Source organism: Maylandia zebra, linkage group LG12, assembly GCF_041146795.1.
Source record: "Maylandia zebra isolate NMK-2024a linkage group LG12, Mzebra_GT3a, whole genome shotgun sequence".
NCBI lineage: Eukaryota > Metazoa > Chordata > Actinopteri > Cichliformes > Cichlidae > Maylandia > Maylandia zebra.
This window is the reverse complement of record NC_135178.1, coordinates 64,843-91,996: the sequence shown is the minus strand read 5'-3', so window position 1 is coordinate 91,996 and position 27,154 is coordinate 64,843. Positions and strand designations below refer to the sequence as shown.

At 40.4% G+C, this 27,154-nt stretch overlaps 1 protein-coding gene across 2 annotated transcripts; it reads left to right on the top strand.

Moving 5' to 3' along the window:
- Window positions 1–876: 876 nt before the first annotated feature.
- ppm1f (protein phosphatase, Mg2+/Mn2+ dependent, 1F) lies at window positions 877–22,674 on the top strand. 2 transcript variants are annotated; one of them, XM_076890529.1, is made up of 8 exons: window positions 877–1,142; window positions 7,114–7,340; window positions 11,422–11,522; window positions 12,519–12,721; window positions 13,260–13,448; window positions 13,580–13,723; window positions 14,124–14,217; window positions 20,703–22,674. In XM_076890529.1, exons 2-8 carry the CDS (start codon window positions 7,174–7,176, stop codon window positions 21,026–21,028), a joined length of 1,224 nt encoding a protein of 407 aa, XP_076746644.1. In that variant the 5' UTR covers window positions 877–1,142; window positions 7,114–7,173; the 3' UTR covers window positions 21,029–22,674. The 2 variants fall into 2 exon arrangements, with proteins under 2 accessions (XP_076746644.1, XP_076746643.1); XM_076890528.1 differs by having other exon boundaries at window positions 878–1,142; window positions 11,422–11,558.
- The last annotated feature ends 4,480 nt before the right edge of the window (window positions 22,675–27,154 follow it).

Genomic DNA, 27,154 nt, shown 5'->3' with positions numbered 1-27,154 from the left:
GCATAACTAGCAGTGATAATAATACTTATGTGATGTAACACAAGCTTATAGGGATCATGTTATATACTTTTCCATAGCATTACATTTGAATTCGATCTTTCAAATAAAGGACAGATATTTGTGAAATCATGATACATTTGTGAATGTATTTTAACAATCTAAATATGCATATGTACAGACAGATACATTTAATAATCAAGACAATTATGTTGTATTACATTACAGTGATTTAACGTTAATTTACATTCAAAATGTGAAGTCAAAGTCTATTTACGTAACTTTAATGATATTCTAGAAGAACAGAACATTACTGTAAAATGCACAGTAAAATACCTTCATATTAGGGTTTTTTTCCTATGGTCGCAGCGTTACCCGTGACCTTGTTGTTAGTTCACATTCATTGGCCGATGCTTAGCGTCATGTTATTTATATTAATTGCAATTCCTACCTCTACATTTCTTTTTCAAAATATATAATTAGCAAAGCGTGTCCGTGCAATGTTTTATATTGTGAAATTCAGAGAAATCTTAACAAAGAAGCTCACAGAGAAAGATTGAGCTTGTTATTTAACCCCAAGCTGATAGGGAGCGCACCTTATTAAAACACTTGCTGTGCTACAATGTGCCTCAAAGTTCAACAACAGCACAACAGAAGTCACTCATGGTACAGCACTCTCGCTACAAAACAACAACTGTCAGTGACGCTGCACCACGGCGTAAACACAACATTCAAGATAACAGTTAAAAGTAACGTAACCATAAACAATAGAACAAGAACATCTAAACAGCAGCACATGTCCCAAGGCATGATGGGAGATCTCCAGTCCAGAGGGTGGTGGTATAACACCTAAAGTTGTTTGCTACCCGCCATAAAAAGATAGGCGAAGAAGGGTCTTATAACAATGGTGATGACGATGATGGCGTACAGGAAACTGCCGGTTCAATTGGGCGTGGATCGTTGCGCAGATCTGTAAACACTGTTAATAGTGAACTGGGATTGTGTATTACCATACGCGGTGCATGTTTGTGTTATCAGTAAATCCCTTTAGTCTTTGTCTCGCCGAAGGGCGTGTTTAGTCAGTAGGACTTCAGGAGGTGTGAAGACGCGTACTAAAACAAGGGACTGCACCAAGTCAGCGGACGGTAAGACCAAGTTAACCACTGTCTGCTTGGCTGTAAAATAAGCATGTATTCTGGTAGCGATCATGTCGATGAAACATGGTCGCTGAGTCACTCACTCACTTGAGTGAGTGACTCAGGACTCGAGGTGTAATTGTGGGCAGCACTATAATGTGTACTGCATACAAAGCACCAAACCCTCAACATTCATGTAACGCACTGCAAAGAAAAGAAACGGGAAAGCTGATCGTTAGGCTCCAGTTTTCAGGTATGAGTCCTGGTGTACAACCAATGCAGCACGGTTGCTTTTTTCTTTGCGTTTAACTCAAAGTGTGGGGAGTTTGCGAGCCCTTTTCAAGTGCTTCTCTGCGCTTCTTTCAAGAAATGTTCAGACATATTGGCCAACATGTAACTTACATGACAACAAGCTGGCGCATTTAAAAAAAACATTTTATTTTTATTTTTAAAAATATCCTGTAATAATGAAGTCCCTGGGGCCTGGTTTAGAGCGTTACATTTCATAAATTGATTATTGCTGATTTCAAGTCCACTGCGATGCTGTACAAAAACGTTCTATATGCCCAACAAATTATGAATCGAACTGTACGAATATTTCCTGTAAAAATCCATATACACTCTCTTACCACTTTATTAGATAGGCATGTAAATATCTAACCAGCAGTTATGGCAGCAACATGTAGCCATGGTCAAGTTGACCTCCTCGGGTTCAAACGGAGCATTAGAAAAGGGGCATGGTTGTTGGTGCCACACAAGTTAGTCCCACTATTTCAGAAACTGCTGGTATGCTGGAATTTTCCCACACAGCCTAAGCTTTACGGAGACGGGTCAGAAGAAGAAAACAGGAATGACAGTTTTCTGTCTACACCCCCAAATGCCAATATCCAAATAAATGAATTATAAGAACATAAAATTTAAGTCTCCCACCATACAGTTGGGGAGAGAAGCTGTCCAAGTTGGACACATTATTGTACCAGGCAATAAACATGTAAAGCTGGACAGTCCGTGGGACTGAAAAAGTTTTGGAGCAAGCCCCAAGTGACCATTACAAGAACTCCGCTCTTGTCACATATACAGGGAGTGCAGAATTATTAGGCAAGTTGTATTTTTGAGGAATAATTTTATTATTGAACAACAACCGTGTTCTCAATGAACCCAAAAAACCCATTAATATCAAAGCTGAATGTTTTTGGAAGTAGCTTTTAGTTTGTTTTTAGTTTTAGCTATTTTAGGGGGATATCTGTGTGTGCAGGTGACTATTACTGTGCATAATTATTAGGCAAATGAACAAAAAACAAATATATACCCATTTCAATTATTTATTATTACCAGTGAAACCAATATAACATCTCCACATTCACAAATAGGGCTGGGCCATATTATACCGTTCACGGTAATACCGGTATAATGTTAGGCAACGATAGGAAAATGAAATATCGCGATAGAATGGGAGTAAAACGCGCATGCGCAGTGCCTTTGTTTTCATACGCACATGGACGATTGTTGAGTGAAACAGATGAACCAGAATTGGTTTGTAAAAATGGTGCAACTTCCGTGATGTGGAACTGGTTTGGTGTTTGTCTGTCAGATACACGACAAAGCACATTTTTTTTGCAGAACATGCAAGCGGCCGTTGTTATTGTCATATTTGTCGGACTAAGATGCTCTTAAATCTGGGAGTAATCTGGGTCCTAAACTCCGTATACTTCAGGTCAAACAACACTGCAGCGTCACTTAGAGTTAAAAACTGTCTAAATTCTTTCATCTTTAATAAAACGATCAGCATTGCTGCTTTACCAGGTGTAACTATAAAGTTTAACTTCCAGGCATCCATGAAAACAAAAGTTATTACATTTAACTGAGTTAGAAGTTAGCAGGAAGCTAGCGGAAGTTAGCTCGCTAGTTTCGCTAGTTACCTAAGCATGATATTGCATGTTCTGACTGAGAGATTTCTGCAAAAAATCAAACGTACAGCTCTGCTATCACTTCCAACATAAATGAAGACAGGAAACTAAACAGCAGTGACGTTTGTAGGGTTACTGAAGTTGGGCTAGCTAGTATATAATGATGTGCTACGTGATCACTAGCGACACAGCTATGTTAGCATAACGTAAACAGTGAAGCTGGAGGACGAACACTAACACTTTTCCACTTATAAAAGTTAACGTGAAGGTTCTTCATGGTTAGAGACAAATGCAATCGCATGGCAGGATGCTGTAAACGGACCAAACTTCAGTCAGGAGAACAACTGAGATAATCCATCCACAATACGAGGTTAGTCATTAATATACTGCAACAACATGGGAATAGAGCAGCTGCCAGAGAATTCAACATTAATGAAACAATGGTACAGAAGTGGAGGAAGCAAGAAGAATGAGTTTAATAAAGTTTGATTTATCTGACTGCTTTGTTTCGCTTAATGTGCCTTATAATCCCGTGCACCTTACGGTCCGAAAAATGCATACTGCACACTGCAGTTTAATGTTGCAAAGCACCTATTTTTAACTTCAGTGGATATTATACATGGTTATGCTCAGGATATGTCAGCCCATTTCTACTGGAAATGCCTTTTGGTTAAACTTTCAGCAAGGAATTTGCATTTGCACTGTTACATTTTTATAAAGCTTTAATGTACATAAAAACCAGCTTCTTGTTTAAGTGAAAATAAATGGAAGGTTGTCTTTTTGCGCTAGTAATGTTGTGGAGTTGTATTTTGTCTCGCATCAATTATATCGTCGGTTATATCATTATCGCAAATTTTCAAATATATATCGTGATAAATATTCTTGGCCATATCGCCCTGCTCTATTCACAAATATACATTTCTGACATTCAAAAACAAAACAAAAACAAATCAGCGACCAATATAGCCACCTTTCTTTGCAAGGACACTCAAAAGCCTGCCATCCATGGATTCTGACAGTGTTTTGATCTGATCACCATCAACATTGCGTGCAGCAGCAACCACAGCCTCCCAGTCACTGTTCAGAGAGGTGTACTGTTTTCCCTCCTTGTAAATCTCACATTTGATGATGGACCACAGGTTCTCAATGGGGTTCAGATCAGGTGAACAAGGTGGCCATGTCATTAGTTTTTCTTCTTTTATACCCTTTCTTGCCAGCCACGCTGTGGAGTACTTGGACGCGTGTGATGGAGCATTGTCCTGCATGAAAATCATGTTTTTCTTGAAGGATGCAGACTTCTTCCTGTACCACTGCTTGAAGAAGGTGTCTTCCAGAAACTGGCAGTAGGACTGGGAGTTGAGCTTGACTCCATCCTCAACCCGAAAAGGCCCCACAAGCTCATCTTTGATGATACCAGCCCAAACCAGTACTCCACCTCCACCTTGCTGGCATCTGAGTCCTATCTGACTGTTAGATAGGAAGTACTTAGAAAAGGATAGGAAAAAAGTGCTTGTGCGAATGGGTGAATTTACAAGCGCTTTGAATGCTCAGAGTAGAAAAACGCTATATATGAACCAGTCCATTTACTAGGGCTGGACCATATCATATCGTAATACCGATATAATGTTCGGCAATGATAAGAAAATGAAATATCGCGATAGAATATGGATAAAACGCACATGCGTAGTGCCTTTGTTTTCATATGCACATAGCTGTAAAAGCATGGCGGTGACGGAGAATGAGTAGGGCGAAAGCGGATCGTTGAATGAAATGGATGAACCATAATTGGTTTGTAAAAATGCTGCAACTTCATTGGTGTGGAACTGGTTTAGCTTTTGTCCATCAGATACACAACAAAGCACTATTTTTGGTAGAGCATGCTAGCGGGCCATCGTTATTACCGTGTTTTTTTTTTTTTTTTGTTTTTTTTTTTTGGAAAATACAGCTCACTTAAAATCAATCTTTTTGATTTTTCTGAAAATCAACAGTGCCCCTTATAAACCCGTGTACCTTATGTATGAATTCTGGTTGTGTTTACTGACCTCAAAACGATTTTATGTGTACGGCGCTCGAAAATCTGTCAAATGTTTTAGTACGACTTTGCTAAGCTACAAATCCGCACCGCTTGATGAATTGTCGGAGCATTACGGCTATCGTAAGCAGAAGCCTCGCGGAGTGATTCGTACTGGGTTTCAGCATAATATTACCGTATTGTGTGTGTGTATAACCTCTTTTTAAGTTTTGTGGATATTATATATGGTTATGCTGAGGATTTAGGCGACCGTGGTGCTGGGGGTTGGGAAGCGCATCTGTAACCGGAAGGTCGCCGGTTCGATCCCCGGGCTCTCTGTCCTGGTCGTTGTGTCCTTGGGCAAGACACTTTACCCTACCGCCTACTGGTGTTGGCCAGAGGGGCCGATGGCGCGATATGGCAGCCTCGCTTCTGTCAGTCTGCCCCAGGGCAGCTGTGGCTGCAACTGTAGCTTGCCTTCACCAGTGTATGAATGCGAGAGTGAATGAATAATGGAATTGTAAAGCGCTTTGGGTGCCTTGAAAAGCGCTATATAAATCCAATCCATTATTATTATTATTATTATTATATGTCGGCCAGTTTTCACTGGAAATGCCTTTTGGTTAAACTGTCAGCAAGGAATTTGCATTTGCACTGTTAAGTTTTTATATAACTTTAATGCACATAAAAACTACTGCTTGTTTAAGTGAAAATACATTGATGTTTTTTGCACTAATAAAGTTGTAAAGTGTTTTGTCTAGTGTCAATTATATTGTCAGTTATATTGTTATTGCAAATTTTCAAATATATATCATGATAAATATTTTTGGTCATATCACCCTGCTCTACCATTTATCATAATATATTAATTAATATTAAAATTAGAAAGGGTGTCTCCCTCCTGAATTAGAATTGGGAGCTAGTTCCCTAAAATAGGGGCCTGAAAAGCTGAAGGTTTGCCTCCCACTCTACTTTTAAATATCCTAGGAACCACAAGTAAACCAGCAGTCTGAGAGTCGCATGCTGTATTGGGATCATAGAATACTATGAGGTCATTAAGATAAGACTGGGTCTGATTATTCAAGACCTTGGATATGAGGTGAAGAATTTTAAAGTTGATTCAGAATTTTTAAACAGGGAGCTAATGAAAAGACACCAGCATGGAAGAAATATGCTCTTTTTCTACTCCCTGTCAGTACTCTTCATGCAGCATTTTGTATTAAATAAAGGCTTTTCAGGGAGTTTTTAGGACATACTGATAATAATGAATTACAATAGTCCAGCCTAGAAGTAATAAATGTTTGAATTAGTTATTGAACATAACTCTGAGACTGAATGTTTCAAACTTTAGAGATATTTAGAGTACAATGGGGAAAAAGCAGTCCGATATATTTGTTTAATATGTGTATTGAAGGATATATCCTGGTCAGAAATAAGTCAGAGATTCCACACAATGTTACCAGAGGTAACCAGCTTAAGAATCTGGTAAGATACCATATTTCTAAGCTATTTAGGGCCAAATACAAGGACCTCAGTTTTATCCGATTTAGAACAAGAAATTAGAGGTCATCCAGGTCTTTGTCTTTAAGACATTTCGGTAGTCAGTGTGTGTATTATCTGGCTTCACTGATACCTATATACTTAGAGGTGGGTATCATATCCCTACCAATGAAACTGTATGCTATACCTTCGAATTATATTGTCTCAGGGGAGCATCATATCATGCACAAAATGCACACAGATGACTGCAGTACATCCTCGACCAATAAATCTGTACAAATTACAAGATGTGGCAATCCTATTAGTCCTGTAGCTTATAACAACACTTGTATCATTACATTAGTACTTTCAATTAAAATATAAGATTCGGGGGAATTTGGGTATTTTACGTTTTTTTTGCTTTTAATTTTACTCTCAGACAAGCATCTTGTGACACAGTAAGCACCTCCTATATTAGTTTTCTGAACTTGTATGACAAAAAAACAGTTTTAGATGAAAATGGTAATGTAATTATACTGATTAATTTGTTTCAATTTGTGCCCTTCAATTGTCCACTGTGAAGTGACCTGTGAGCCCTGACCTCCTGTTTACCGAAGAGTTCACTCCAGCCAGAGTCAGCGGGATGGAGCAGGAGGAGGCTCTGTGCTTTTTGAAGGCATTTTTGGAGGAGTTTCCAGCTGCTCTGGAGGAAGGCGCTTCACTTCCTGTTAGCCCTCTTAGTCGTAAATTCACAATGGAGGAGTTGCATGGAGAGAGCCTGGAGCTGGGCCTGAGGCTATTGGCAAACAGGTATGACTGGGAAGGAGACAAACTGAATAGAAGGTTGTAACGATGAACAAATTTATTTTTCTGTGGACCAATAAGAGAAAATGATTGTGGCTATCTAAGACACACACCATTTAGTTAGTAAAGGGCCTTAATTAATATTATAAATACAAAGGATTATACTGTGGATTATTTTACATATTCCATTTTTTTAAATGTAATGATTTTTAGTGTATGGTGATACACAAGCAGACATGAAGTAAAACTTATTTATTCTTGTTTTATACAAACTGTAAATGTCAGTCGAATGCTGGTTATTGTTGTATACTAATAATGAATTGCATTTATATAGCGCTTTTCAACGCACCCAAAGCGCTATTCATTCACTGTCACATTCACACACTGGTGGAGGCAAGCTACAGTTGTAGCTACAGCTGCCCTTTGGCAGACTGACAGAAGCGAGGCTGCCATATCGCGCCATCGGCCCCTCTGGCCAACACCAGTAGGCGGTATGGTAAAGTGTCTTGCCCAAGGACACAATGACCAGGACAGAGAGCCCGGGGATTGAACCGGCGACCTTCCCAACCCCCTGAGCCACGGTCGTCTCTTTATATACGCATAACAAGGGAAAGAGGCAAAGTAACCATTAATCCTACAGTGTTTAGTTCAGTATTGTACTTTTAATAGAAATTTTATTTGCAGATTAGAGAGATTGCATCTAACATTTTTGTTAACATTTTGTTAGGTAAGAAGTAGGGATGGGAATCGAAACCCGGTTCCCACTGTTTCAATTCCTTGGAATTGTTTGCCATTTTTGCAAACAATTCCCTTATCGATTCCAGTCGCCTCGAATGACGTCACCACGTTGCGGAGCGTCATTTACTAAGCGGCTCAAACACTCAAAAGTTTGGTTATACTTTACGAGAACGGATGACGACAGGGCAACTTGCAATACTTGCAAGTAGATATTTCATTTAAGGGAGGAAACACTACGAATATGCAAAAGCATTTGCTCACAAAACACGCGATGACCTTAAATGAATGTCGTGTTTTTAATTCCGCTCTGGATTCATGAATCTCAACCCAGAAACAGCGGTAACGTTTGTACGTCCACTCCCGTTAATGCGGCAGGTAAATAATTAACTAACAGTGCATATTATGTTAGCGCGATCTGCCTTATTACAAAACCTGCCATTACTGTGCGCTGCATTTAGGTGACCATGATGAGAGAGACAGACAGAAGCTGTGTTCCAAAACGTCGGCTGCATCCTTCGGAGGACCTGGCCTTCGCAGTCTACGTGGGCTGGGTCCTTTGAAGACCGAGAAGGCTGGAAGTGCGAGGCTGTGAAACGGAACGGTCTAGCCTTCAGATTTGCGTCACCGCTGTCTCGGTGGAGTTTAATAAACTCGGCCGTCTGCTCCTTGCTATCTAAAATATAACAGGACACTGGCGTAAATTCTCGACCGTCTCACACTTCTGTTTAATCAGTTTTCTGTTTGACGTTTATTCAGCTGTGTGAAAATCCCGGAGGAACCCACCAGATAGATTAATAACGTTTTATTAAATCTAATAACTTTGATCTCAGCCAAACCGATTTACTCCGGATCAAATAAAACACAGAAAAAAGGCAAACAATTAAATTTTTAAGTTATCCGAGTGACTTACTGTATATATCATGTTTAACCTGAGTAGCGAAAGAGCGGGGATCTGAAAACGACGAAGCCGCAATTCCGCTGCTCTCGCCGGCTCGAGTGACCACTGAACCCCTCCGGCTTGCTATCCAGCGGGTGGCTAACAGACGTCTCCAAAAACGTCGGCGCACTTTTGCAAATATGCGATGTCTTGATAAACCAAGCAGATATTTGAAATTTAAACAGCTTCTTTCTCGCCTGAAAATATGTTAAAAGTTTATTTTGTGACCCAGAAAGAGTAATAAGACTAATTTTAAAACTTAGCAGCGGCCACCATTGCTGGCAGCTGAAATTTGGCTGGGCCGCGCTATGAATTCTGGGATATGGTGGGCCACGAAGGACACACCCGACCCATCCTTCAAATTCGTGGAAATGAAGGACGCATTTGTCGGCCGCATTTGAAGGAGTCGACGAATTGGTTGGCTCAGATGCTGGCAGTTCTCGCTGCAGTCTACCGTTAGTGTCTTCTTTCAGGCCAGGATATACGAATGTCAACGAGTAGGGCTGGGCGATATGACCCAAAATTCATATCTCGATATTTTTTAGCTGGATGGCGATATAAGATATATCTCGATATTTTATTAACTTTTATTAACATACAGCATAGATGTACATGAAAAAAACTACTCAAAAATAAATTATGAGCATTTATTAAATAATAATGATCCATAAATAAAAGAAAACTTTGTTGTTTTTGTGCATAACAAAGAGCTCACAATTGTGCAGTCAAAATGTAAACTAACAGACGCTGAGCATAATAACAAAGACAGATTTCACAACTGCTCTGTTCCCAACTTCTACTATGTGACTGACAGCCTGGAGTTTGAAACCCTCTTTGTAACCGTGTCTCTTAACAGGTGCCATTTATGGTCCTTATACACACACAATACGGTAATATTACGTTGAAGCACAGTACGTATCACTCCGCCAGCCTCCGGACTACGGTAGCCGTAATGCTCCGACAATCCATCAAGCGGTGCAGCTCCGTAGCTTACCAAAGTCATACTAAAACATTTTTTGACAGATTGCTGAGCGCCGTGTTCCACATGAAATCGGTTTGCGGTCATCAAGCACAACCAGAATTCATACATAAGGCGCGCTGTCAACTTTTGAGAAAATGAAAGGATTTTAGGCTGTGCATGGCGTTAGCGCGGTTAGCTCGTTAGCGTGGTTAGCTCGTTAACACGTTGACGCCGTCCAGCCCCACGCACGGGGCGATGCGCAGTAACTCGTTAACGGAGATTTGCCGTGTCCATCTTGTTGCTGCCTGCAGGTGAAGCGATGGGGGTGGAGGGGGAGCTGTGTTTAGTGAAGGAGAGGCGAGGCCGAGTAACGTTGCGTAGAGACAAAAGTGGACAAAAGAGAACTTGTGGCTCCACAACTATAATTATAACGTAACATAGGCTATATCGATATAAAGGATATGGTCACATCTTATATCTCATATAAAAATATATCGATATTTTTAAAAAACTCGATATATCGCCCAGCCCTATCACCGAGCAGTGTCTAAGTTTGTGGTAAAAGGCTTGCACCCATTTGCACCCAGAAGTGTGAGACGGTCGATTTTCGGTAAGTGAATGTGTTTAATTGTAGGCAGGGACATTACTGGATATTCTTGTGTAATTGCTACAGAACAATTTATGTTATATTTTGTTATTGCTACAGAAGAATATTTTATTATTTTACATTTACAATTTTTTTTTTTCCTGGTGACCCCGTGACACCCCATTGAAGAGCCATAGGCTGGATCTCTTAAGATCTCACTGTTGGGTTTGTAAGGCCATGTTACTCCTAAATTTCTGTCTTGTTCAAAGAGAAGATATAAAACAAAGTTCTAAGCTAATCAACCTTAGTGTTCTCCTTTTTAAAAAAGAAAAAAGAAAAAAAGAATCGATAAGAGAATTGATAAAGAATCGAATCGTTAAACAGAATCAAAAATGGAATCGGAATCGTAAAAATCGTATAAATACCCATCCCTAGTAAGAAGTCTGGGCTTCTAGAAATCAATAATCTGCAGTCAATCTTTCTGCAATGAGAAGAGGCTGGTAAAAGACTTTCAAACACTTTTAAACTTTGAGCAGGAAAAAGTAACACTTAAAAACTGTGACTGGCTTTCTGTTCTGCTCACATTTTCTACAGATGTATTCCCTGTCAGGAAGGTTTCATTTCCTGTCTGCAGAAACAAAATTGTTCATGCCACTTCCTTTTTCCTAAACACAATCTTTGCTGCCAGAGAAATGCAATTCTGTAGAGGAAAAGAAGTGCATTTACAGGTTACTGCCCAAAAATTATCTTTTCTTTTTTCTGTCCACAATTTGGACTTTGGTGCAACACTTTGTAACTGCAGTTAGAAAAATGACTCAAATTTCAAGAGATTACACAACATGTATTTATCTCTGTGTTTGTTCAGGGGTGCTTCTCCAAGACTCGGTGCCCTCCTTTGCCAGGCAGCATATTCCCAGCTGCTGCAGACTGACCTTTTACCTTACCAGTGCCCTGAGGAACCTGAAGGTGACCAAGAAGAGAAGGCAGATGACAAAGCAGTCTGTATGTTTGTGGTGCTTTGAATATATTGCATTATACTGAAAGATGCCAATTCAATTCAAGCAGACAGAATGAAATAATCTTGTGTTTGGAAGTTGTCTGTCCAGGATCATATATCTGATATACACTCTCCAAGTAACTTGATACCAACTTATCATTACCAAATATCATTAGCGGTACTAACACAGATCACATTCACACTTGTCTTCACATCTCAGGTCTTATTGGCATGTTCGCAGACTATAATTTATCTTTTACAGTGCAATTTGAGGCTGCAAAAGGGGAGATGATAATTTATCCAATACATATCACCCTGTCTGCTGCCACACAGCCAACTTGGGCACAGCCTCAGCCTCGATGATGCCACATGTGTGTGAAAGGGTCCGTTTTAACACAAACAATTATAATTTCAGTTTCTAAAGTTTTTAAACAAGTAAAAAACTAAAATTGAAACTATGAGTAGACCTCTCCTCTATAAGGAACTGGTGTACATTTGCATAGTGGTTGGAAATATTGCATTGCACTGCACTGAAAAGTAGTATTTTGACTTCCATCCATTCGCTTCCACTTATACTTTTCAGGGTCGTGGGGGGTGCTGGAGCCTATCCCAACTGTCATAGGGCGAGAGGCGGGGTACACCCTGGACAGGTTGCCAGTCTGTCACAGGGCTAACACTAACACAGGGCAATTTGGCTTAACCAATTAACCTATCCTCACAAACTGCATGTCTTTGGATGGTGGGAGGAAGAAAGATCACAGAAAGACCCCAGCCTGATGGTGAAATTGAACTCAGGAGCTTCTAGCTGTGCGGCAACAGTGCTAACCACCGTGCCACCTGGAAGTAGTTTGACTTCCATTGTACATATTAATTCAAGGAATAAAATGCCTTTGTCCATGATGTTATTGAAAAAAAAAAACCAGAAATATAACAGGTTTCTTACTTGTATTGTAATTTATTGTCAGTATTTCAATCAGAGGCAGTCCAACGCACCTTCCTGAATAAACTGATAGATGTAGCACTGGCGTGGCACAGAAACTTCCCCAAGGTGGCTCTTTGTCCCTCTCGCAACCTCCAGTGCTCCATTCATGCCATCAAAAACACCCGGAGAAAAATGGAGGACAAACATTTGGCTTTAGCCGAGTTCAACCAGCTCTTTGGAATTCAGGTATGAAAAATATCACAGACACAAAAATAAAAACTGAAATTACAATCCCAACTAATTATCAAACATACTGTCATGTAAAAAAAAAAGTTTTCACAGGACCGCATAAAGTCCTGTTAAAACTAAGTGTACCCTTACTGCTTGTATAGAAATAAAGTAAGCAGCAGTGAGGTGCTGATCCTCTATAAAAGCCATATTTGAAGAAAGCCAAGCATACACAGATGCTGCACGGTGGTGGAGAGGTGATTTAGATTTGTTGTGCAGCATATCTTGCAGTCACCAACTTCACCATGAGCTCCTCTGCATACCAAAGTATTTTAGAGTCCCATCTGAGGGGTTGGCTAGATCTGGGGATTGGTAGGCTGCATCCTGGGATCACTGCTGCCTATGGGGGGCATCTGTCAGCCCACACTTCAGAGGGTGTGTATTGTAGGTGGTCCTACAAGCCACTGAATCATGGGGTACACTTAGTTTTTCACAAAACTGCATTCTGTGACATTTATTTATGACTGTGTCTTTCTTTCCCTCCCGTATGGTCCAGGATGATGTAGATCGTGCTTACTATGCTGTGTTTGATGGCCATGGAGGGGTGGATGCAGCAACCTACGCTTCCACTCACCTCCATGTTGTTCTAAGTAAACAGGAGATGCTGCAGAGTGATGCAACCACAGCCTTTAAAACAGCCTTCAAACGCACAGATGACATGTTCAGAAACAAGGCCAAGAGAGAGGTACTGAGAAATCAGCAGTGCAGCATCTTGAGCACAATGTTTTCTGCTGACATTTACATGCTATAGTACTCAACTTGGTGTGCTGTCTTGCTCTGTCTTTTGTCTTTAAATTACACCTGTGTGTGCTGCAGCGTCTCCGGAGTGGCAGCACAGGAGTGGCAGTACTGATCCAGGATCAAGAGCTGACTGTTGCTTGGCTGGGAGACTCTCAGGCAATACTGGTCAGAGATGGGCATGTTGTTAGACTCATGGACCCACATAAACCAGAGAGAGAGGTAAGAATCCCACATACAAACACACAACCTCTGCTGCCTCAAATTTCATACTATGTTGTATTCCAAAATGGGAATGCAGATAAAATATTTGGAAAGTTTATTGCGTGATATGGATCAAACATTCCTCAGAGCTCAAAAAAACACATGCGCGTACACACACACACACACACACACACACACACACACACACACACACACACACACACACACACACACACACACACACACACAGTGTGTGTGTGTGTGTGTACGCGCATGTGTTTTTTTTAACTATTACTAACAAATGCAGTTACTTCATGTGAAGTTAAATTACTCATGCACTTATTTTTACATACTCACACATAATGGTGAGAAGGAAACCAGAAGCTAAACTCCTTCTCTGATGTGTTAAACTGTCCAGGATGAGAAACAGAGAATTGAGGATCTTGGAGGCTGCATTACTTTCATGGGTTGCTGGCGTGTTAATGGCACATATGCTGTATCGAGAGCCATAGGTAAGTCAGTCCCAACTCACAAAACCACAGAAATGTACAGTGGGGCAAAAAAGTATTTAGCCAGCCACCGATTGTGCAAGTTCCCCCACTTAAAATGATGACAGAGGTCAGTAATTTGCACCAGAGGTACACTTCAACTGTGAGAGACAGAATGTGAAAAAAAAATCCCTGAATTCACATGGTAGGATTTGTAAAGAATTTATTCATAAATTAGGGTGGAAAATAAGTATTTGGTCACCTCAAACAAGGAAAATCTCTGGCTCTCACAGACCTGTAACGTCTTCTGTAAGAAGCTTTTCTGTCCCCCACTCGTTACCTGTATGAATGGCACCCGTTTGAACTCATCATCTGTATAAAAGACACCTGTCCACAGCCTCAAACAGTCAGACTCCAAACTCCGCCATGGCCAAGACCAAAGAGCTTTCGAAGGACACCAGGAAAAGTATTGTAGACCTGCACCAGACCTGCACCAAGCAAGCAGCTTGGTGTGAAAAAATCAACTGTGGGAGCAATCATCAGAAAATGGAAGACATACAAGACCACTGATAATCTCCCTCAATCTGGGGCTCCACGCAAGATCTCATCCCGTGGGGTCAAAATGATCATGAGAACGGTGAGCAAAGATCCCAGAACCCACGGGGGGACCTGGTGAATGACCTGCAGAGAGCTGGGACCAAAGTAACAAAGGTCACCATCAGTAACACACTACAACGGCAGGGAATCAAATCCCGCAGTGCCAGACGTGTTCCGCTGCTGAAGCCAGTGCATGTCCAGGTCCGTCTGAAGTTTGCCAGAGAGCACATGGATGATACAGCAGAGGATTGGGAGAATGTCATGTGGTCAGATGAAACCAAAGTAGAACTTTTTGGTATAAACTCAACTCGTCGTGTTTGGAGGAAGAAGAATACTGAGTTGCATCCCAAGAACACCATACCTACTGTGAAGCATGGGGGTGGAAACATCATGCTATGGGGCTGTTTTTCTGCCAAGGGGACAGGACGACTGATCCGTGTTAAGGACAGAATGAATGGGGCCATGTATCATGAGATTTTGAGCCAAAACCTCCTTCCATCAGTGAGAACTTTGAAGATGAAACGAGGCTGGGTCTTCCAACATCACAATGATCCAAAACACACCGCCCGGGCAACAAAGGAGTGGCTCCGTAAGAAGCATTTGAAAGTCCTGGAGTGGCCTAGCCAGTCTCCAGACCTCAACCCCATAGAAAATCTGTGGCGTGAGTTGAAAGTCCGTGTTGCTCGGCGACAGCCCCAAAACATCACTGCTCTCAAGAAGATCTGCATGGAGGAATGGGCCAAAATACCAGCTACTGTGTGTGCAAACCTGGTAAAGACCTATAGTAAACGTTTGACGTCTGTTATTGCCAACAAAAGTTATGTTACAAAGTATTGAGTTGTATTTTTGTTATTGACCAAATACTTATTTTCCACCTGATTTACGAATAAATTCTTTACAAATCCTACCATGTGAATTCATGGATTTTTTTTTTCACATTCTGTCTCTCACAGTTGAAGTGTACCTCTGGTGCAAATTACTGACCTCTGTCATCATTTTAAGTGGGGGAACTTGCACAATCGGTGGCTGACTAAATACTTTTTTGCCCCACTGTAGATGTGATTTGACTGGCTGTATCATATAGTAGTTCTCAAAGTGTGACCTTAATTGACCTCCACTGCTACATAAACTGAGGTTGCTCATGTTAACTGAAAGTAAACGACAAACTTGGTTCCAAAAAAAGTTGAGACAGTGTGTAAATTGTAAAGTAAAAGGGAAATCTAATGATTTGTGAATCTCATTAACTCATATTTGCAATCTGTGTTTAGATATTTAGAAAATGTACCATTTCATTCATATATATATATATATATATATATATATATATATATATATATATATATATTAGGGGTGCAACGATATTCGTATCGATATTGAACCGTTCGATACAGTGCTTTCGGTTCGGTACGCATATGTATCGAACAATACAACATTTGTAATTTATTTTATCAATTTTCCTTCTGACGATGCTGTCTGTGTTGAGCGCTCAGTGAATCTGTGTTCGACTACTCCGCCTAGGCTGCACTGTCGAGCGCAGATCCACTGAGCGCTCAACACAGACAGCATAGTCAGAAGGAAGAGCGCAGGGCAAGCTAGCGAGACAGAAGTTAAGCTCTCCTTGCAAGATGGACCTCCCCCACTCTCATTCAGATCTGGCGTTTGGAATTATTTTGGTTTTCATGTGACGTATGACCCTGAAGGTAAGCGAGTCATGGACTAAAGAAAAACAGTATGTTGGATGTGCCATGCAATGCTCAATTACATTGGTGTGAACTAGTGTGTTAGCGCAGTTAGCTCGTTAACATGTTGGCCGTCTAGCCCCATGCACGGAGCGATCGGCGGTAGCTCGTTAACGGAGATTTGCCGTGTTGTGGCGTTAAGGTCATTTCAACGAGATTAACCTGAAAGCACTAGTGGGAACACAACGAATATGACTGCACATTTACGCCGACATCATCCTAGTGCAAAGACAAGTGGAAGCAGACAAAAAAAAGCAAGCATGCTACTAACTTTAGCCGAGTCATTTAGACAGCTGTTAGCACATGATTCTCCTTATGCTGCTGAGAATATAGCCCAGAAGAAGCGGATAGTATAGCTTTTATTTTGGAAAGAGCCATTTCTCTGTAATAAACTCTCTTTTCCAAAGATGAGTGATTCCTCAATCAGATACAGGGCTCGCAATATCGCTAGCCCGACGTCCCGGAGCTAGCGATTTTTTCAGTCGGGCTCTTCCCTGCCCGTCGGACTATTGTAGGAAAAATATATGTCAATGCTTTTGCATTCTTTCGGAAATGTAGCTGGGTAATTATGTCATTGGCATCGGTGAGCCACTGTCAATATGTGACATATTGAAATCGCGTTTGAATTTGCGCTTGTTTTTTTGCTTTCACTTTGCAATCGTGCGAACTGTGTATAGAGAGCGACAGTACTGATCTGTGAGTGATGATAATTTGTGCACCAATTCCTCTGACATCGTCTTATTAATCGTTAGCTTACTATGCAAACATGACAAGTGAAATCTCCCGCAGCAAGCTTAAACATGTGAGAGGTTGATCGCGCAGAGAATCGCTGAGTTTTTGTGAGTGCGTGTGTAAAAGCATTTCAGTTCTGCTGAGCCAAATAAGACAGGTCAGGGTGAAGAAGTGACAGCCAAAGAAAAGCTTACCACAAAACGGAGAAGTTATGACAAATCAGACTATAAGGCAAAAAGAAAGTGCAGCTTTATGGTTTCATGGACAAAAGAATTTCTGTGGCTGCAATATGATGAGCTAAATAACCAGGGCTGCACATAAGTGGTCTGCAGGTGCGCATTCGCTGTCAAAATAAAAAACACGCACAAGGGTGAGGGTTAAATTTAAAAACTGTACTTTTGAGTTAAAATATATATTTATAATTTTAATAAATGACAAATTAAAAATGCATGAACATTTTTTTGTATCGAAAAAATATCGAACCGTGACACCAAAGTATCGAACCGAACCGTGAATTTTGTGTATCGTTGCACCCCTAATATATATATATATATAAGTATTATTGATAGTAAGGCAACAGCTAGAATAATGGATAGATACTTTATTAATCCCACAAAGGAAATTTTTGTGTTGTAAGCACGTATTCTGCTGATCATTCTTTTGATTGAGATACAGGTCTTGATGAAATGTTCACTGGTTTAGGTGTTAGAAATTGCAATGTTTTTAGTAGTTTACTGTAGTGCGAAAAAGTTTTTGCCCCCTTCCTCATTTCCTACTTTTTTGTATGTTTGTAACATTTAATTCTTATAGATCAAACACATTTAATTACTAGACAAAGACAATACAATTAAACTCAAAATACAGTTTCTAAATGAAGGGTTTACTCTTAAGGGGGGAAAAAATCCAAACCTACATGGTCCTGTTCCTGTGTGAAAAAGTGATCGCCCCCCCTAAGCCTAGTAACTAGTTGGGCTGCCCTAACTGGCAATGAGTCTTTTACAGTTCTGTGGAGGAATTTTGGTCCACTAATCTTTTGAGAATGGTTGTAATTCAGACAGATTGGAGGATTTTCAAACATGAACCGCCTTTTTAAGGTGACCCACTGGATGCTCCTCATTTGAATCAGCCCTGCTTGCCACAGGTATCACTGTTCAATATTTATATAGCACCATATCACAACAGTTGCGTTAAGGTGCTTTATATTGTAATGGAAAGACTACAGTAATCACTGCCAAATAAAGCAAGATAGCTGCCAACAACCTTCAGCAAGCAGAAGAATTTAAATAATGTGTCACCTGGATACATACATAGGAATGGGTATTGATAAGATTTTCACAATTCCGATTCCATTTTCGATTCTGTTCAACAATTTGATCCTTTATCAATTCTCTTATCGATTCTTTTTTTAAAAAGGAGAACACTAAGGTCGATTTGCTTAGAACTTTGTTTTATATCTTCTCTTTGAACAAGATAGAAATTTAGGAGTAACATGGCCTTACAAACCCAACAGTGAGATCTTAAGAGATCCAGCCTATGGCTCTTCAATGGGGTGTCACGGGGTCACCAGGAAAAAAAAAATTGTAAATGTAAAATAATAAAATATTCTTCTGTAGCAATAACAAAGTATAACATAAATTGTTCTGTAGCAATTACACAAGAATATCCAGTAATGTCCCTGCCTACAATTAAACACATTCACTTACCGAAAATCGACCGTCTCACACTTCTGGGTGCAAATGGGTGCAAGCCTTTTACCACAAGCTTAGACACTGCTCGGTGACAAATGCGTCCTTCATTTCCCCGAATTTGAAGGATGGGTCGGGTGTGTCCTTCGTGGCCCACCATATCCTTTATAGCGCGGCCCAGCCAAATTTCAGCTGCCAACAATGGCGGCCGCTGCTAAGTTTTAAAATTAGTCTTATTACTCTTTCTGGGTCACAAAATAAACTTTTAACATATTTTCAGGCGAGAAAGAAGCTGTTTAAATTTCAAATATCTGCTTGGTTTATCAAGATATCGCATATTTGCAAAAGTGCGCCGACGTTTTTGGAGACGTCTGTTAGCCACCCGCTGGATAGCAAGCCGGAGGGGTTCAGTGGTCACTCGAGCCGGCGAGAGCAGCGGAATTGTGGCTTCGTCGTTTTCAGATCCCCGCTCTTTCGCTACTCAGGTTAAACATGATATATACAGTAAGTCACTCGGATAACTTAAAAATGTAATTGTTTGCCTTTTTTTCGGTGTTTTATTTGATCCGGAGTAAATCGGTTTGGCTGAGATCAAAATTATTAGATTAAATAAAACGTTATTAATCTATCTGGTGGGTTCTTCCGGGATTTTCACACAGCTGAATAAACGTCAAACAGAAAACTGATTAAACAGAAGTGTGAGACGGTCGAGAATTTACGCCAGTGTCCTGTTATATTTTAGATGGCCGTCTGCTCCTTGCTGAGTTTATTAAACTCCACCGAGACAGCGGTGACGCAAATCTGAAGGCTAGACCGTTCCGTTTCACAGCCTTGCACTCCCTGCCGCATTAATGGGAGAGGACGTACAAACGTTACCGCTGCTGCTGGGTTGAGATTCATGAGTCCGGAGCGGAATTAAAAACACGACATTCATTTAAGGTCATCGCGTGTTTTGTGAGCAAATGCTTTTGCACATTTGTAGTGTTTCCTCCCTTAAATGAAATATCTACTTGCAAGTATTGCAAGTTGCCCTGTCGTCATCCGTTCTCGTAAAGTATAACCAAACTTTTGAGTGTTTGAGCCGCTTAGTAAATGACGCTCCGCAACGTGGTGACGTCATTCGGGGCGACTGGAATCGATAAGGGAATTGTTTGCAAAAATGGCAAACAATTCCAAGGAATTGAAACAGTGGGAACTGGTTCTCAACAAGAACCGGGTTTCGATAGCCATCCCTACACATACACGTTTTTTATTTGCATCACAGTAAAGGCTGCCTCTTTGTTCTTCACCATGTGTGTAGACAGAACTAGACTGCAGCTCCATGTTAAACTACTTAGATGGTGACAAGTAATCCTCACCTTACATGCAACATCTGTAAAAACAAATGTTGTGTGCAGTGCATGTGTTGAAGTTACTTAAATTGTTGCAGTCTTAATTGAGAGTCAGGGAGTCTTTATAGACTTTATTAATCCCACACTAGGAAATTGGGAATGAAAAAGTGACTCAGAGATATTAGAGAATTAAGAAAAATAAAGTAAAAAACAAGAGTAACTTGTGTTGTGTACAAATGGTTACTATATACAGTAAAATATACTAAAAGGGAGGGTTTTTGTATACATAAAATGCAGTGTGAGTGATTATGTACACGTGTTTTGCCTGTTGATTTAATAAATAGTTTTCAGGCAATGACTGCAACAGTCTGAGGTTCTGCAGTATTCACTTGCAGCTGTTAACCACTCATCCATCCCTCGTTCAGGTGACTTTGACCAGAAGCCCTTTGTGTCTGGAGACGCTGAAAGCCTAACAATGAAACTGCAGGGTGATGAGGACTATGTTCTTCTGGCATGCGATGGTTTCTTTGATGCAGTTAAGGCGTCAGCAGTCCCACATCTAGTTATGGATGCACTAAAGCTGGCTGGTAAACCAGAAGGAGGAACTGCTCCAGTGGAACAGTCCGAGGATGATGTGGGGGCAAGAGTCGCCCAACAGTTGGTGGGTAATGCTAAGACAGCTGGTTCTAGTGATAACATCACAGTAATGGTGGTGTTCCTGCGCCCACCAGAGCAACTGCTGGCTCAGTAGACCACCCTAGGAGTGCACAAGCTGCTCAGTACTCTACTTCTCGCCATGCACCACAGCAATACAGGAAAAGTGTGGTGCACAGACACCATTGTGCCAAGCTGTTGCCTGCTTTTGTCCTCAGGTGCATTAAGACATGCTGCAGATTGACGCTAGTCCAGGGATGTCAAACTCGTTTTAAATTGTGTCCCACACAATTTGATTTTAAGTTGGGCGAACCAGTGAAAATCTAAAAAAAATAAATGCAATTTTAACTGTACATCTCAGTTTCCGTATAATAGAGTAGAATAGAATAGAAAAAATAGCTCTTTATTGTCATTGCACAAGGGTTTAAGGGGGCCAACTGTGGAAAATCAAACTTTTATGTCCTTTAATCTTTTAGAGTCTTTATCAATAGGAATAGGAATTATGGTAGTACAGTTAAAATCAATGAAATACTGCACATTTTCTGAAGTCTTCCAGCGGACCACATTAGAGTCTTTGCTGGGCTGATTCCAGCCTCTGGGCCTTATGTTTGACACCCCTGATCTAGTCTCACTATCGTGCTGCTTCGAAATAAAAGCTTACACTGCTGTATTGAGGCAACAGTGTTTGAAAAGTTCTAATAGATAATGCAAGGGCCACACTAACCCCCAGTGCTGCAACCTGCACATCCCAAATGTGCCTGCTCTCTAAAATAGCTACTTCACTTTTCCACTTGTTTGACTGTTACTGAATTTAAGGACAGCTGGTCCAGCTTTTGTTGTCAGTATTGATCTTGAAATATTGAAATATTGATCTGATGTGGCACTAGCTGTTAAAACAGCTATGTGTCTTGGTGGATTTGTATTTCTATAAAAATACAAATGATAATAATTCCAAAAATTTTATATATGTTTCTGTTATGTTCCATTGTCACTCTGATGTGTGATTATGACAGAAGTCTTACTGAGTGATTCTGTGGGGGAAGCAAAGAAAGCCACAACTTGAACTTTATGAGCAGCTGAACACCCGTTTGCGAGATGAAATAGCTACAGAATACTCACTGCTCAATAATCAAAGCTCAGTTTAACCACAAAAATGGAGACTGTTTTTAATATTTTCAGTGTTAGCTCTGCTTGTTACTAACATCATATCCTGACACCTTTTTCTGTTTAAGATAGAAAGGTTTGCCTCCTCTTGGCCTACATACCGTTAAGACATTCTGTTACCCTTTTAACCTCTTCATTATCATGTTTTATTCATTTTTTTTTGTTCTTGTTCACCATGCCTTATCAGTATGTCCTCATTGCAATATTAACATATAATGGAAATCACAGACAATGGTGGATAATGACATTATAAATGTGCTTTGTTTTTAATGTGCAAGTGATACCTTTTATGTTACAAAATGAATAGTTTTTGTGTCTAAAAAATGCATTCAAGAGCTGGGGGATGGGGCAGTCACTTAACTCAGTGGAAGCGAGGGAGCACTGATGTGGAACATTGATAATAAATTCTGATGCAATTCCTGTGTTTGTTTGTTTGTTCTAAAATGTCAGAATCTTTAAAACTGAAGTCTTGACAATAATGTTTCCCGTAACACACAAAGAAATAATAATACATTTCATATTGTGTATTGCAGAGAAGAAGATTTAATATTGTCTCAATAAACAGCCGTGCAAACACAATCTGGTCAGGATCTGTTTGTTTTGTCCTTTATCGACAAGGTTTACAATATTCTCTGATGATAATCGATCCATTTCAAATTTTATTTATATAGCACCAAATGACTACAACAGTTGCCTCAAGGTAGACCCTCCAATACACACAGAGAAAAACCCCAAAATCATGTGATCCCCTATGAGCAAGCGCTTTGGTGACCGTGGGAAGGAAAAAGCAGGCTCTGGAAGATGTGGCCATCTGTTGCGCCCCGTTGGGGCGATAGAAGGAAGTCAGGACAAAAGACATGCTGTGGAAGAGAGACAGATTAATAACGGGTATGACTCAGTGCAGAGAGGTCTATTGTGAGTACTCATAGTGAGTGAGAAACATGACTGAAAAAGAAATATATATTTCTTATTCTTCCTATATTTATTGTTGTTCTTTTGTACTGTATGGAACTGGAGCCGTCTCGTCTCTCTGTAGACTGAACTGTATATAGCAGAGATGACAATAAAGTTGGCTTTGACTTTGAAATACTCAGTGCATCATGGGAGTCCACCAGCAGCCTACTACTATTGCAGCATAATTAAGGGAGGATTCAGGGTCACCTGTTCCAGCCCTAACTATATGCTTTAGCAAAAAGGAAAGTAATCTTAAAAGTAGAGACACTGTCTGTCTCCCGAATCCAAGCTGGAAGCTGGTTCCACAGAAGAGGGGCCTGAAAGCTAAAGACTACATTCTACTTTTAAATACTCTAGGAACCACAAAGAAGCCCACAAGTCTGAGAGCAAAGTGCTTCAATGGGTTGATATGGTACTATATGGTCATAAAGATAGGACAGAGCCTGATTATTCAAGACCTTGTATGTGTGAAGCAGAATTTTAAATTCAATTCTGGAATTAACAATGAGCCAATGGAGACAAGCCAGTGTAGGAGAAATACTGTATGCTGTCTCTTTCTAGTCCCTGTCAGTACTCTTGCAGCAGCATTTTGGATTAACTGAAGGCTTTTCAGGGAGTTTTTAGGGCTTCCTGATAATAAAGAATTACAGTAGTCCAGCCTAGACTACTAGTTCAAATGCATGAACTAGTTTTTCAGCATCACACTGAGACAGGATATTTAAAATTTTAGAGATATTTTACAAATGGAAGAAAGCAGTCCTACATAGTTGTTTAATATAGAATATTTGTATCTTGAGACTGTTGAGTGGGTTAGGATAGATTGTATGTATAACACTGGAATTCATATATATTGAGTTGGGGCTCATGTTGTAGCTCAAAGGCCACAATATAAAGTGGTGATTGTCCAGAGTTTGTAGAAACATTGCTTGTAGTTTAAATTATTTTGGATAATCAGTTAAAAATGAAAGCAAGAGGTGCTGTCTTTCCCCCAAAGCCAACATCAGGCATGTCTCTGAGGAGGAGGAGTTTAGGAAAAGAGAAGAGTGGTGCTCAGAATTCAAAACCTTATGTGACACCAAATTTACAATGTGCAGAAGATGGACTATAAAATGTGCATCTTACTTAACCAACATATTCTAACCCTGTTGTTTAGAGTTAGAGCATATAAAAATTAACAGCATGTGAAAAATAAGGTTGTAATTTAAAGTAGGGAAAGACAATGTAGGGCCAGATTTACTAAAAAAAAACAACATACCCACAGCATGGCACTGCCACCGCCATTCTTCACTGTAGGGATGGTATTAGTCAGGTGATGAAAGGTGCCTGGTTTGGCATTTGGGCTAAAGAGTTTGATCTTTGTTTCACCAGACCAGAGAATTTTCTTTATCATGATCTGAGAGTCTTTCAGATAGCTTTTACCAAATTGCAGGTCTGAATTTACCAACGGTGGACTTCAATCACCTTGTAGAAACATTTGGCAGATGATCAGTGGAGAGAGGATCCACATGACCTCAATTTTGATTGTCATGGCAAAAGGGCAGATATTGGTCCTGCTGTTGGGTTAATAACCTTCTTCATGGTAACTGCATGGTAGGGTGAGGTTTCTATGCTCAGTAGTAAGAGGTATAAGTGGACCAGTGTGTCTGGGGGGGGGGTGCCTGATGAAGAGAGCAACACACTTGTCTGGAATGTGTAGTTAACCTCTCTTCTGAAAGTAGGGTTAGGGTTATTTGTGGTATGTGAGCTGCTAACTCAATGGAAGATGGTTTGCTCAAACAGTTTGGTGATGACATTCACAGGTCTGCCTTTGATCAAGTTGATGGTCAGCTGGTGTGCCCTGCTGCAGTACAAATACATCCAGACTTCACAAGGATTAGAAACAGGTTATACTGAGTGAGTCATGACACTTGCTTGGGATAAAAAATTACCCAGTTCCTGGTGCCGAAAAGCTGCTGCTGTGTTATATCCCCCAGGTATATAACTCTGGAAATGGCCTGATTTTATTGCCCGGGCATTCGGGCAGATGTCTGCTAGTGGTGCACATCCTGTCTGAGTATCAGTGGTTAACCTGCCAAGTTGCCTAAGTACATTGGGGTACATGATTCCCCAGGCTAAGCTGAGCGGCAGAAGTGGCAAAAGTACAAGCATTCTGTACTACTAGTTCAAGTAGTAGTATATATATTTTTGTTAAAGATTTCTCAGATTTAAGTTGTTTACACCAATAAAAGTAAAAAGGTATGGGCTCTGAAATGAGTAAGAAAGCAAAAAGTAAATCATTCTAGAACATTTCTACTAGCATTTTTTCTGTAAAAATAACAAAATGTTATATTAATGTAACAAATTTATATATGCGAATACAAAATTTATTTCAGTCTAAATTGTAATTCTAATGAATATACTCAGCTTGATCTATTTATGTAGACCATGAATGTAGAAAAAGAAGGCATTTAATCCACACCTTAAAAGGGGGATTGGGACGTAGAGGAGGAGGTGGGTTGCATAAAGACATCTGCAAGCGAGAATGACAGATGAGCAGTGAGATTAAAAGTACGCTGAGTGGAGGCTGATTGGCTTGAAGAAGATGGACAGAAAGATGACTGGATGGACCAGTGATGTGGCAATGAGGTTGACAGCATGAGAAAGTGATGTAAAGCATTTGCTTTTCCTAGATGAGCTCTCTAAATTCTCTACAGGCTTCGCTTGTTTAAAATGTTACTTTTTACAATGTATTCATTTCCATTCATGTCACTTACACTACATGTGGAATATAGGAATGTTCATTCATCAGAATCACCAGAGAAGCAGTTTCAGCCTCTCTCCAAGCTTTGAGGAGATTGAGGTGATACACCTGTGTGGTGCCACCCTTGTCTGAAAATACCACCTCATAATCAATGTTCCCCATTCACTGTGTGACCACAAAGGGCCCTTGCTGTTTTGGCGAGTAACTGTGGGCTAGAGGAAGGGAGTAATACAAGCCCTTTATTTCTCAGAAAAAAATTGTCTGATTCTAGCCCCTTAACAACACCTGGATATGTTCCTCTTACATGGAAGTATCACAACTCACTCACTGGCTGAGAATAGTGTGTCATCATGATTGCTCTAGTGGGAAATCTTTAGAATGAATGATTGGAGGGTACATGGTCTCCCAAGATGGCATCACTGTCTCCTTCTCCCCAGAGTCAACATTGGACAACCTTGCATCACTGCTGAGTGAAGCAAAGACACTTCTTGCCTCTACAGGTCTTGAACAAATCCCCAAACACTGCTCCAATGGGTTATTAAACTCCAGCCAATCTGTTCCAAAAATCCCAGCTGTCTTAGGACGAGAGACAGGATACACCCTGGACAGGTCACCAGTCTGTCACAGGGCTGAGAGACTGTCAGGGACCAAGCAGTAAAGCATAAAGGACACAGGTGTTTTAATTCAAAAAAATATTAAAGATATATTTAACAAAGCCAAAACTTAAACAGGCAGGCCAATAAAAGAGGTCAACTAAATAGACTAAACTCAAGATAACAATTAACAAAATCTCAAACAAACATAGTGTAAGGACAAGAAAGACATTGTGGACAAAACAGAACACACCCCCCCCCCCCCCCCCCATAATCTTTAGTTACAATATTATAGTTAGTTAAATGGTCTGATTGTTCAAATATGTATTTTCTTTGATTGTGGTAAAATAATGTGTGCCCCAGTCTCCAAAAATGACATAGTCCAGGAAGCGTAGTTATTCCTCCGTTACACCACAAGAGAGAGTATCCCCTAAAATGAGCAGCTCTAGCGGGAGTAAATAAGCCCAGCCATAACCCATAAGGCAGTGCGCCTATAAGAGTTGTGTGAGACTGCATGTGTGTAAAGTTGTGCTATGTCAATGTATATATTTGCAGGTAAGCAGATACAAGATGGTAAATAACTTAAAATGTATCTACAGATGAGTCCACGGGGTTGCAGAGAATGTGGGAAAGTTGGCCGTTAATCCCCACTATGTGTCATTAGTGTATAAGTTATTGGTAGCGATGTGAATTAGCCGTGACGCTAACGATTAGCAGCTAGTTTGTGCGGAAACCTCGTAGCGCTTTTGGTGGATTTATACCTGTACCGGGC